Below are 14,280 nucleotides of genomic sequence, written 5' to 3'. Positions count from 1 at the left end.
GCACTTTTTCTTTTTTCTAATTCTGGGAATATTCTCTTGGACTGCCCCCTGCCCCCTTTTACATAAGAAGAGCTGTGCTGGATCAGACCAAGGTCCATATAGTCCAGCATTCTGTTCACACAGTGGCCAACCAGCTGCCATGGGAAACCCACAAGCAGACATGAATGCAACAGCACCCTCCCATTCATGTTCCTCAGCAACTGTTGTACCTAGGCATAGTGCCTCTGATACTGGAAGGTAGCACATAGCCATCAGAATTAGGAGCCACTGATAGCCTTTTCCTCCAGGAATTTGTCCAACCCCCTTTTAGAGTCATCCAAATTGGAGGCCACCGCTACATCTTGTGCTAATGAATTCCATAGATTTAACTATGCACTGTGTGAAGAAGTATTTGCTTTTAACTGGCTTGAGGCTCCCCCCAGTCAGCTTCATGGGATGACCTCAGGTTCTAGTATTATGAGAGAGGGAGAAAAATGTCTCCCTATCCACATTCTCCACACCATGTATAATTTTGTACACCTCTATCATGTCTCTCCTTACTTGCCGCTTTTCCAAACTAAACAATCCCAGCTGTTGTAACCTTTCCTCATAGGGGAGATGCTCCAGCCCCTTGGTTATTTTAATTACCCTTTTCTGCACTTTTTCCAATTCTACAATATCTTTTTTGAGGTGCGATGACCAGAACTGTCCAAGTGTGGTCACACTATAGATTAGCATATGGGCAGTATTATATTGTCAGTTTTATTTTCAGTTCCTTTTCTAATTATACCTAACATGGAGTTTGCCTTTTTTTACAGTGGCCACACACTGGATCAACATTTTCATTTAACACCTTTTATGTTAGATGGATTTAATCAGATCTGGCTACTAGCTGTTATCATCAAACTTCGTTATTATGAAGAGTGAAAGAAGGAACCTTAACAGACAACTTCATTTAGAAAGGGATTGTGTTAGTTATCAATTAGAATTACAACTTTTAGTACAATGCATATCTACATCTATTCTCTCTTTTATGACTATAGATATATATGTTTAAATTGATGCTTTGTATTTTTTCTCTTAATACTTTAATCATAAAAAATGCAACAGCTTCAAGATAATGCTGCACCAACTTTCATATCACTTACTTCTGCAGTTTTGAAGGTGGTAGGGGTATGATGTTCAGGGTTTTTTTTACAAAATTTCTGACACAGGGTTGACTGTGCTGATACTGAATAATAACCTCAGTGGCTGCAGCTGTTCATTCAAGACTTACTCTGCACCAACAAATGCTCCTAATGGGGATTTGGATGACTGCAAATTGTACTGAAGGGTTTCTGTTTTTAATCATGGCAATGTCAATTCCTCAAAGTTGAGATTAAATGCTCCAAATAACATAGTATGCTTTAACACTGTCAGATGAAAGTAACCTGTCATAAATAATTTCTGTGGGTTTTTTTCTTGGTTCTGTGGATTACTTAAAATTGAAATGCAGTACCGCAAAGGATATATACAGCACAATCCCACTGATTTCAGCGGAACTTACTTCTAAGGTTACAATCCTGTATGCACCTCCCTGGAATTAAGTCCCATTATTCAGTGAGGCTTACTTCTGAGTAGACATGCACCATTTATTTTATTTTAGTGCTTGTTGGTAGCTTCTTTCTAAAATACCCAAGAAGAACAAACAGTAAGACCAAGTATTAAAATGACAGATACTAAAACCAAAACACCATTTAAAGTTGCTTAGAATAATTGGTTAGACCCAGCAGTAATAAAATGCCCGTTTGTCATCAGCCATTCTGCTTTATGATTTTTAATAAAGTACTTGAAAAAAAAATGCTTTAACATGCAGGTGAAGCAGGTTCAAGGATCAAGCCTGTCATACTTTCTGGGGTACTGAATAGCAAAGGGAGGGACCTAAAGCAGCCCTGAGAGCCACTCCACCCATGCCTTTCTTGTTCGCTCTGCAGCAAAGGAAGGCAGGTATGCAAAGGAAGGCCCCACCTCCAGATCTAGGCATAGTGTGCTTTAATCCCAACCTCAGCAACTAGTGATGTAGCACAGCCAGGGCTCACATTTTTTATTAGCAGGAATGATGGCATCATCTGCCACCTCCCTCAGAATTCCCCGTTTCCTCTGAGCTTAACTGCAATTCTCACAGAAGGTGGCGGGGGATCAATTTTCCCACCAACAATATATTCCTCCTGGTTGTAATTTGAAATATTTTGGGGTGACTTGGTCTTGAATGGGCAATTAAGACCCATTAGCTTTACAAAAGACCTGCTCCTGGTGGAGATGAAAACTGCTACAACTGGTTTGTTCACACGGATCAATAAGCTGTCTGCGTTTTTGGACTCTCCTATGGGGACTGTCACGATGAGTGCCTGCACTTCAACATTTACCATTACACCACTGTCAGAAACCAAAATCTATTTATTCCTCCTGTGTAGATTATCTGCAGTGACCGCTAAGATGCAAGAAAATGGTACGGTTTCTTTGTATCAATTGTCCCTTCCAGTTGGAAAAAGTATTTTCCAGATTGCTTTATCTGTGTGTATCAGCTGTTAAGAACATAGGCTATCAAAGGAAAGGGAGTGGTTTCCAGGCAACAGACAATGCATGGTAATTCCCAGAACTGATTGTAGCCCTCAGACTATGCTCTTTCGTACATACATTCAACAGCACGTCAGTCTCTGTGCATGTCTTCAGTATGTGGAGCAAAACGCACCTACACCTTAGTTTCAGATAGGAAGGTTACACATCAGTAGAGTACTTTAACTGAAACGTCCACATATATTTTAGGTCAAGGTACCAAAAATTGAAACAAAAGCATGGTGACACTAGTATTTTGGACATACAGCATTGGCGTGGATGTTCTAACGTGCAGTGTGGTCTAATATTGTATCCTGCTCTCATTTGAGCTCTAGTTGTGGGCTTACTTAATTTTGTGAGGTATTGTTTTGCAACAGCTGCTTTGTCCCTTATTTGTTTTTATTTATCTATTAAAAAAAAATTGGCCCACCACAGGCCCTCAGCGTGCCTCATAATGGTAAAAAAAACAAATTTAAAATGTCTAGAACCTTTAAATAAAACAGATTAGGGCTGTGCATGGACCCCCCCCCCCCTTCAGAGGCTGATTCAGAGCTTCCAAAGCAGCTCAGACCCACTTTGGAGCAGCCGCAACCTGCTTTGGACTCCGAATCTGAAGTGAAATCCAGACACATGCCACACCACGTGAGCCCCCTGCTCCTTACCTGGACCCGTCACAAGTGCCTGCAGCTGTTGGCCTCTTCAAGGGAGTCACCATTTTCTTTTATTTCCATATATCACATATTGCGCAAATAGCAGCTATAAGGCCATCATTTATGCAACATTACGGGCATGAATGGCCCATTTTAAAAGAAAATGGTGACTCCCTTGAAGTGGGGGGCACCAGGATTGATCTGAAATGATTCAGATCGATCTGGCCCACTTCAGACTGATCCCAACCCGCTTCAGATCCAGATCGATTCAGACCAAATCACTCCGCTTCAACTTGGAATTCGGATCCAAAGCGGTACACAGCCCTAAAACAGATCCATAGCCACAATTGGACACAGCAATCCAACATAAAAGCAGTGATAAAAACTGCTTTTAATAACATTCGGTTAATTGGCCCACCCTGTCTCAAATGCCAGACAAAACAAAAATATTTGAACCAACTCCCTGAAGCCACAAAAGAGGCCTTTTGTGCCTCTTTTGGAAAGAGTTTGCACCACTCTCTTTTTTAAAGAGAGTGGTGCAAGTTTTGTACCACTACAGAAAAGACCCAGGCCCTATATCCACGAGAACCGACAGAGAAGCTAATGGAGGAGTACTGGATTTTTTAAAAAGAAATCAGCTTTGCTGCAATGTGGTCCATGCAGGGCTCCAAGAGCAGGTTCTCTGGAGCAGTAAAAGTAACTTCACAGAACACCCCTGGTGGGGGTGGGGTGGCATGAAGTCATCTGACTGGCAGGGGCTGCTCAACCAATAAGAGAGGCTTCCCCCCCTCTCTTCCCCCCTTTATCCTTTCCCCTGAAAGTCCAGATGCACCTGCATTTCAGGAGCAAGCTTCATTGAGCACAATGGGAGTAACTTCTGAGTAGATGCACATATGCTTGTGCTGGGAAAGAGAGCAGTAAACACAAAGATGGAAACCAGCCCCCATTTTAACCCGCAGGATCTCTATAAGGAAGGGTGGAAATGGTTTCTTCCTAGTTCAATAAACCAAACAAAGGAGAATCGGAGCCTCGAGATCGCACTGTGTCTTGTTAATTGAGGGAGTTCTCTGTAAATTCTGTGAGCATTAAGAGGGCAAGCCTCATTCAGCACAATGGGAGGAAACACCCCCAGCTAGCATGCCCGAGGTCAATGCGGGGACTGGGGGACACAGCAACTACACTGAGGAGAACCTGACTGGAGGAAAAGAATGGGACTTTAAGCAGTCCCAGGAAATCCGGTTTTTCCCTGATAAGCTCCGGGGTGGCTGCTGGATGGCCACAACATCATCTGTCCCTAACGACCTCAACACACTGCCTGCTCTAAGTAAATTGCTGGTGGAAACACACCCTGTTTTTTGTGCCCATCAGCTTTAACTCTGATGAGAGAAGACTGCAAAGCTGGGCCTCCCTAGATAATTTCAACGTATAGTGAGGCCAGTACAAAAGGAGGTGTTCTCTGGAGCCCAGACTTCAGTGCTAGCAATGGTCAGTTGGACAAACTTCCACCACTCATTCCCCTCAGGCTGCTGTTCAAAAGAACAGTACAGTCACTACCAGCTTTATTTGGTTTACTTCTATGTGCCCAGTGCCTATTCACCAATGCTTGGTATTTGCATAAATAGGACTAGAACATCTGTGAGAAAGAGCCACACACTCCCACCTTTCTTGCAAGGTAGGATAGACTGAGAGGCACCCTTTGTGTTACTTACTCATGAGTAGAGCTGACACCATGCACATGTTGTTCCCTTTATTCTGAAGGTGTGGGAATTCAGTATCTTTGAGGGAAAGTGACTGACCTAAGCCAGCTCCCTTCTGTTAACCAACTAGCTTAGTTCCAAGCAGCCAGCCCACTGGTGAGACCGTGTGCAAGCAAAGCTCTTTAGGGCTCAGTCCCATGCATGTTTAGGGAGGAAAAAAGTCCTACAACTTCCAGCATTCCCCAGCTAGTATGGCTGACAGGAGAATGCTGGGAGTTGTAGGACTTTTTTTCTCTCTAAGCATGCATGGGATGCGCCCTTAGACATATTATCCATAGGCTTAGATAAGCTTACACTGTGTACTTGCCCTGCCCTCATCATTAGAGTATGGGGGGTGTGGGGGTGGAGGTGGTATAGTCCTTACCCAGACCAACAGATTTCAGAGCCCAGTTGCTTTTATTGCCTGTGCATTTCTGAGAAAGCACTCAGTTGAACCCAGCATCAATCCATCTTTCACATCTGGAGAGACCCAAACAGACAGATCTCATTTTCAAAAGCACTTGTAATGTGTTGCTATCAGTGGCAGCTGCTGAGGTGGTTTGTATGGCAATAGAGGGCGGAACCGGGGAATGGAGCAGTGGCTCCATGGAAGTGCATAGTTGCTGAACAGATGATTGCCCCTACTGGCATAAGTAGGGTGCCCTTGCATGGAGCTGGCTGCAGCAGCAGCAGCACACACACACACCCCGCCACCTCCCAGCACTATAAGGTAAGAGCAGCAAAGGCCTTCATCTGTCATCCCCATACCATGGCCACTAGAGGTTCACCCAGCAAAATGCCTCACCAGACATTGCTGATTGCTCTCTGTCCCTTTCCTTCAGAATTCTCCAAAGGAACCTACACTGCAAGATGCACCTTTATTTAAATTTAATTGTTTAAAAACAACAGCCAAAAACCAGAGAGGTCAGATGATTTTAAGCCATCTTTCATTGGTTGACAGCCCCAGTTGCAATTCACATCACAGAAATAACCCTGATATATTGTTCTTGCAAGGCAGCTCGGTAGCTAATAGACTGAGCTACAACTCGGGACTCTCGCTTCTGTCGTTGGGTAAGCCACCCTCTCTTAGCCTCAGACCTGCCACCTCCAGCAGTCTTCCTATCCTTAATGTGGGGGCAATAATGCCCACCTAGCTTACAGAGTTATTTTAAAGGTTGTATTAACAAGATAATACATGTGAAGCACATTGAAAACTGGAGAGTGCTATACAACTAATCAGTATTATTAAAATGACTCTAGCTTCTGCAAATTCCTCTTCCACCTTTGGTGTCAGACTGTGTTACTTTACCAAGTTACAAAGGAACTTTAACATGTGGGACTGGGCTCAAGGTGCGATCCTTTGTCTCCTCTGTTCCTCAGAGTCCTAAAATTCTCCTTGGTCCTTTTCCTGTTCGTTCTTTGAGCTCTGTTATTGTTTTGTATTTTGCAATTGTGGCCTGCACTAAATGGCAAGTACAGAGATGGAGATGGAGGTGACTTATTTAACGCTGTGCATTTTATACACATTATGGTTGTTCTTTTCCCCTGAAATCTACATGTAATGCTTCCCACTATAGCTATTTCAGTGAGTGCTTCAGTTGTTGACATTTCTTGCTCCTGACTATTTTTTTTTTCTTAGTTACTGTGTAAATCAGTTCTCTGGACTCTCTTCAGCTCTTTCATATATTGCTGGCACAATACCAGTGCATTTCCCTTCGTTTTGTTGTTACTATGAGCTAGTTTACATGATAAGGGACACCAGAGCTGGTTGATGTGCGAATTCGAAATCCAATTAATCCAATTATTTACCTATGCAAGAAGGCTAGGGTGTGTTAACCACATCCTCTTCCTCTTAGGTCAGTCCCAAGATCATTGTACACTGTAAATATCTACCACTGGGGTGCAAAAAGTAACTCTTTGATCTGGTATTGGTCACTTATTCTCAGCAGAAACAAATCTGTACTCTTATTAAATCTGTGAAGCATCAGTTTTTATATTGCTTTTGCTCACCCTGACTACATGTTTAATAAATGCGTGGACAAGACAATAGTGCCATAGTGGTTAGCCCTGCCTCTACCTACTCTACCTCCAGACACTGGTCATAAGGTCTGCATAAAGGATTATGGGCATAGATTCCAATATGCACAAACGGCACAATGTGGTTTTTTGGTGTAGAGATCACAGAGGTGGAGCTGATGTGCTTAGGCCACTATGCAGTATTATACACATAGACATTGGGCATGTGGAGGGACAGAGCCCGTTGCTATGACCATGATCCCACCCATGCCCACACATTCATTGAATGTCTGTCTACACAGGATTTTTGCCTTTAAGGCAAGAATTTAGGATAATGATCCTTGTACCAGGATCACAAATCCAATGTAATTTGAGAGCCTTAAACATCTCATAGTGTCATGTTGTGCAAGAAGTATATTTGTCCACTTATCTCTAGGCATTGTGACTTTTTAGAGATGCTAAAGGAAAACTACTCTTATTTAGTTGGAATTCTAAATGCTCAGCACCTTAAAGAACATTTAATTCTGCTTAGTTTTGTTGCTGAACTATTATTGTGTCCACTTCACACATGACATTTTTAGATGTACAGATAAGATTTTGTACATCTAATATGACAAGCACAATGACCCAGTTGTCACATTGCAACAGCCCCATGGTTAACAAACTGGGTTGATGGAAGTGCTGTTTCCCAGCCGCTTGCCCATTCCCACTGCAGCCAGGGTGAGCTAAATGACCCAGGGACACTCCATTTATTATGACATCCAAACCTAGAATCTGGATTGCTGGGGGATAGACAACCCTGAGTTGGAATCCATGGTTTAACCTGTTGTATGTACTATACTCAATGGCAATTCAAGTGTTGCTTCTGTGTAATGTGTGAAGTGGCCTTCAATGTCTGCATCAACAGGCATTCTTTTAACAAGTGTCCTTTTCTCTTTTTCAGCTGGTATGGAGAGCTTACCAATTGTACCTCCCTGATAGCTACGAAACTGGATTGTTTTTGGCCAAACCGGCTAGTGGATGAGTTCTTCATAGCGATCCACAAGCACTACTTCAAAAACTGCCCTGTCTCAGGAAGGTCTTTGAGAGACCCTCCTAACACTGTTTTGTGCCCATTCATTGTGGTGCCCATTTTTGTCACTCTACTCATGACAGCGCTGGTAGTGTGGCGGAGCAAACGCAGTGAAGGCATTATCTAAATTTCTTCAGTCCCTAGAAGCACAGGCCAAAGCTTGCTTCAGTCAGTGAAGATGTACCCCAAAGTATCCAGCCTTCAGATTCAAGGGACCTGGGACACAGAAATTGGACACCAAGCAAGCTGTAATGAGAACAGTTTTGTTGCCCCTTCTATGGACACCAAAAAAGAAAGAGTATTTCTAGATAATATTCAATGGTAGAAAGCATCCTGCTACCCAGAGAAAAAGATTATAGCTATCCACATTCTCTAGATGACAAAACATTTTGCTAAAGCCAAGAAAATGCACCAAGGACTAAGCCACTTTTCTCACTTTCTGAAGCCCTTTCATGTGTCCATGATTTAGTCATGTTATAGGCATTTCTGCACCGTTGCCTCCTCTCTTTGAGTTCTTCAGATTTACTTTCCCTTTGGCTTACCCCTAGTTTTTTCTTAATGACTTTCTAATGTTCTTTGGTCATCACCTACCCATACACACTTCCTCTAGGACTGTAAGTTGTTTCTTGAGTCGGGTAATTTGAAAAAAAACACACCCACCTCTGCTGGATACACACATAGGCAGCTGCGCATCCTTAGGAGCATGGCCACTCACATAGACACCCCAATAACATTTCTGTCGTGCACATAAGAGGAGCACCTCTGTCTTTGTGAGACTGAAAAGTGACTGGAGCTCACAGTATCAGAACAAAATTGCTTTATACTGGTAGAAATGTGTATTTTCAGTGTTATTTTTTAAGGAAGCAAAGAAGCCTCAATACAAGAGAATAGCATAGCAATGGCCAGAATGATACACTTGCAGGATATTTACCTAAACAAGCATAAGGGATTGGATCCAGACTTAGCCATACTTAGAGTAGACCCATTGAAGTCAAAGGGACTTAAGTTAGTCATGACTACAAGTCCCATTGATTTCAATGGATCTACTCTAAGTATGGCTAAGTCTGGGTCCAACCCAAAGTACACAATATGAAGGCTAGTGACTCATTAATGAAGCACTAAGTTTCAAATTGGGGGGAGTGGGGTACTAATTAGGAGAGAGTCAGGATGAGTAATAGACTGTACAAGTTATCTGCAGTACATTCAGGTGCAAATCACACAAAAAAACCAGCTGGTGCAGGCATTGACTGATTTACAGCAGGGAAGCTGTAAATAGATAAGTTACTATTTATCTATTTCCCATAGTCAGCCATTCTATAGAAATATTCTTAATAAAAGCATAATTTAGAGCTTTGAGAAGTTTGGCTTGAATGTTTCTGAACTCCAGTAATTATTAGTAGGGAAATAGTTGGCTACTTTGCAGTCTAACAATGGTTGCAACAACTCTTGGATGCTTAACTCTGGTGGAATTCCCTATGAAGGGGGCTTCTTAAGAATCTGTAAGTAACTATCAGCTGTGAGCTAAAGGGCTCTGCACTTCACACACAGCAGGGCTTCCATGTCACATGTGTGAGTGAATATGAGAGAATGAAATCAGATGTCAAACAACTATTTTTGTGGTAACTGGAATCCAGTCTGGTATCTGAGAAAGACTTGCCGGTACTGTGACAACAGGTACCGCTTATTTTTTAACAGTAAAACCCAATCAAAACATAGGGGTAGAGGTAGGGAGGGTCTGAAAAAACAAAGTAGTTTTGAACACTTTTTTATGTTTCATTTTGCCCCTTAACTCAAGCAGTCTCAAATTTCCCAGGCTATGTGCTCTCATGAGGAAGTGCAATGTGTGAACCAGAGGGTAACAGATACAGTCAGCAGAAATTCCTTGTGACTGCAGGAATCCCCAGTCTCTCAGAAGGACTGTGTTTGATGGGCCATAGCTACAGTAGGGCCAATAGTGCAGCCACTTAGGGCACAGGTCGTCTGGGTGGGGGGAAGCACAAGAGCAGCTCAGGAAGAAAAGCTCCTGCTTGTGGCTGATTGTGAGGGGAGGCAGAGAGCAGGCATCCTTGCTTTCCTTGTCTGCACTTTAAAATGCTGTTTAAAATAATATGACCTTCAAAATATCTTAGTCCAGATGTAGGACAGAAGAAGCAAACATCAGTCTTCTAGACTTGTAACTGCCGTTTTTGGAAGGGAAGGGAGCAGATGTTAAGTCCATATGGGCAGAGGTATATTGATTTATGACCCTTCACATAAAGGTTGGCAGGGAAAGAACAGCCCTACATATGCTTACTTGAAATTAAGTCCCACTAAGTTCAATGGTGGTTACTCCCAAGTAAATGTGCATAGGATTGTAGCCTGAGACTCTAATATGGTGGTACACATAAAAGGCCCTTGTTCTCTTCAGTGCCTTGCAAACATATAAGGCATGGAGAACATATCTGTGTCTTAAACTTGTTTGAGAAGTACTGCAGTCCTGTCTGGTAGGAGGAACAGCATGGAGCAGCCTTCAAACAACATCTCTTGGCAAAAGAAGGTTGTCCCCCACCCACCCCACCATGAGCAGGGAATGTTTTGCCTCTGCAGAGGGTTAGAGATCAGTGCGCATGCATGGTTTTCATAATGCTTATGCTGTAACTGCTAGATGAATGCTTTCAACACCAATGCACAAAAAGTGAAATCTGCACTTAGTTCATATGGTTTATTCCTAGCAGCATAGAAGCCTTTTTATAAGAAGGAAAAAGGCAGACATAACAAAAATGTTGCCATTTTCTTTCCAGTAAATGTAATCTTGCTAGCAGAAACCAATGGTAGTCAAGTGGAAACTAGCACTTGCTAGAGAAACATGTGTGGGTGGAGTGGAGAAAGTTGTGACAATGCCAGCAAGAGCGACTTTCCCCAAGTCCAGCTAAATAGAGAGTGGCACAGAATGCAGCACTAGATGGCCCAGGCCCGAAAATTGGTGCTTCTTGTCACATGTACAACTTGCCTTCTCCATTGCCCTCCAAGCATGGGGAAGGCCCTGCCACTCTGCCCCTACCCGCACCCGCACCCTGGAGAAAGAAACCCTTGCTGGCCAGACCTCTGGTGGAGCTGGAGCCATCTCTTTCTTCACCCCACATCCCATGCGTGCTTCCCGAGCAAGTGCTGGTTGCCATTAGATTAGCATTATCTTCTACTAGCACATCACCAGCGCTAGTGGAATTACATCACTGGATACCACCCCATCTGTGGCTAAGAGTGGCTTTACTCTTGAGCCTGTGCTGGAATGAATGGGTTCCAATGCTTGACTCAAATTCTCTGTGAACTATTTTCATTAGAGCGTTAAAGACTTTGAGGAATCCACATAAAAAGCTCTAGTAGTTTTGACAACTTTTTTAGAGCAGTGCTTATCTGCATATCTTATTTGCATATCTTGTTCAAAATCCAGCACTAACCCCCACCCCCACCCTCAGAAGTAGAGCACAGATCAAGGCAGAACAAGGAAGGAGGTATGAACTTTATAAACCTAGTGGCAGAGAACAGAAGAAATGCCGTGAAGATTGGCTGTGCACATACATTTATATAAAGTGAATGGATGAGGAGGCAGAAACAGGTGTGACCTCACCTTTCTCCAGAATTAAAAAGCAAACTAAGCATTAATAGATGGGCCAGGTAGTGACAACATAAAAATACAAGTACAGGTTAGACAACAAGAGGATGTGAGTTGATTCTAATTGGCTAGACAGACACTAGAAAGTGTGCAAAGCCTAAAAGGTTCATGTGCCCTTGCCCTAGAGGACACATTCATCTCCAGTGTTTTGGCCTTCAGTGGTCAGGTCTCCTATGGCTCAGACCCTAAGAAGGCATAGCGGACAGAACCTGGGAGGTAGTGCTCGGCAGATCAGGGAATAAAAACATAAGGCCAAAGGCCTATCTAGTTCAGCATTCTGTCCACACAGTGGCCTGTGGGAAGCCTACAACATATGGATCCTAGTGTGATGCTTTCCTCTTTCTCTGCGTCCATCCTGCAAATATACTGATTACAACATGACACTGCTTGTAATATCAGTGTGACAAGAGAGGGTACTAAAGCAGAAATATATTTTTTGCTCCAACATCCCAAATTTGAGCAAGTGAAACAAAGGCTTCAAAATGATCATAAATATATGAGTTCCCATCAAACACTGAAAAAGAAAAGTATGTCGAATCTTGGTAGTCAAGAAAGATAATACATAATAGAGATGTGTACCAATCCTCATATTCAACTCAGACCCAGGTTCAGCTTTTCAGAAATTACCCACTTTGGTTTGGACTGGTTTGACTTGGGTACTGACCCCAATCAAGATTTGGAAATCTGAGGCTTCATGCCTCCCACTGACTATCATGGGGAAATGGCTATAGCCATTTTTTCTCTTCGTTAGAATTGGACAATATCTGCAGCTTTGCCCCTTATGCCTGTCAAATTTCAGAAAAATGGGGGCATGGATGGGGGCAAAAATGGGGGCACGGATCTTTGCACTATATGCCTTTATATTTTGATTTTTTAAGGGATTTTTTAAACTTCCTGGCAGAATTGGATGAAAATCACAGGGATAGTTGCCCCTTCTGAGGGGATGTAGCCTGCCAAATTATGGAATGATAGCTGGGGAGGGGGAGGTTTTACAAGAGCAGCCTTGACATTTTGAGGATCTCCAAAAGAGGATATGCTTATCCCTCTATGTTCTTGTGGATCATTTCTGAAAATAGCAGACAGGCTAGAGGTAACCCTAAGTAAGATACCTGCAAAGTTTCAGAAGGACAGGTGCAGAGGTTCATGTGTAAGATAAGTCCTCTTTAGGGATGGGGTATGATTTGCTTCTCATCCCCTCTCCCCATACTTTTTAGGCAATTTGTATGAGAATGGCACAGAAGTGTCACCAGGCAAGAAACCTGCAAAGTTTCAGAAGGACGGGTGCAGGGGCTAAGGAGTTTTGATGCTTGAATATCAGTTTAAGGCTCGCTGGGGAATGCTGGGAGTTGTAGGACTTTTTCTGTCTAAACATGCATAGGATTGCACCCTAAGCCTCTTTCATAATGCAGTGTGGTGGCATTGGAAGAATGGCCATCTCAGGATCCCATCCTTGCTGTACCATGATGAATTGAACTGCCTGCCTAAGTCACACAAAACAGGGAATTTCAGGAGAAAAATATAATGCATAAGAATAATGTAATATTATAAATTATGATTAATAAATGCTTATGTAATGCAAAATGTAATGAATGAAACCTGGAACAAAAGGAAAATGCAACCAAAATGATGGGGGTGGGAGTGGGGGGTGATCCAACAAAAGCCTTTTTCAAAATTCAATAGGGAGAAAGAAGAACTAAGGCGAACTGCCTTAGAACTAAGAACTAAGTGGTGAACTGCCTGATGGGAAAGCAAAGCAAGAGATGCAGACAAAAATAAGAGGATAATAACACACACACACACCTGCAGAACAACAGGAACTAAATTTAAATTATTTAATTTCTTTTCCCTATTTAGGGAAAGAAGAAATGGATTCAGTACCTAATTCTACACCAAGACTCACATAGACAACACAGAATTACTGAGAAATCAAAGAGTATCTCAAGAGAAAGATTTTGCAAGAAAACATTTGAGAGAAGGATTGAGTTAAAGCAGAGTATCACGAACAAACAAAACATGAAGCCAAGCGAACCCTACCCCACCCCAACACACAAGAAACTGTCACTTCACTTCCTACTCCAAAGATGCTATACTCTACAACTTAGAGACGTAAAACATAAGACGCCAAGAATGTTACTGAAACACTCAATAAAACTCAATCCCTCTCCCAAAGCACAGTGATTGGAGTCCCTGGGATTAGAAGCTGAACCTGTATAACTCACCCACACACTCCTTCCCTTCCCCCACTCAGTGTTTTAGAGAAACGAAACTAAAAGATGCTATTAGCAAGAGATGTAAAGTATCTGCGTCTCCCACTTCTCTAAAACATGAGTTGGTAACAAAGCCTTGTTTGGTTCTGGCTTCAATTCTGGTTTCTCTGGAGGGAAAACTGCTTTGCCTTAGGAAGCACCAGAACCAAATCAAAGCAGTTCAATCCTGTTTGGGCTTCAGGCTTCATCCAAAGCCAGCGTACATCCCTAGTACAGAAGAAGAGCCCTACTGGATCAGTCCGAAGGCTTACTTAGTTCAGCATTCTGTTCTCACTGTGGCCAACCAAGTACTTATGGGAAGTCCAGGAGTATG

General features: G+C 42.7%; 1 protein-coding gene across 1 annotated transcript in view; it reads left to right on the top strand.

Annotated features, from left to right (window-relative positions):
- The window catches only part of LOC146358774 (RNA-binding protein 44-like), a 101,651-nt gene extending 93,476 nt beyond the window's left edge, over window positions 1–8,175 (top strand). Inside the window, exon 16 of the mRNA XM_084819770.1 lies at window positions 7,920–8,175. Coding sequence (XP_084675896.1) covers window positions 7,920–8,175 — 256 coding nt within the window. The remainder of the gene's footprint in view (window positions 1–7,919) is intronic.
- The last annotated feature ends 6,105 nt before the right edge of the window (window positions 8,176–14,280 follow it).

Source organism: Heloderma suspectum, chromosome 1 (assembly GCF_057233095.1).
Source record: "Heloderma suspectum isolate Gila_16-S chromosome 1, 16-S_ref, whole genome shotgun sequence".
In the NCBI taxonomy this organism is placed as follows: Eukaryota; Metazoa; Chordata; class Lepidosauria; order Squamata; family Helodermatidae; genus Heloderma; species Heloderma suspectum.
Note: the sequence above shows the minus strand (reverse complement) of the source record. Positions and strands in the feature narration are given on the sequence as shown.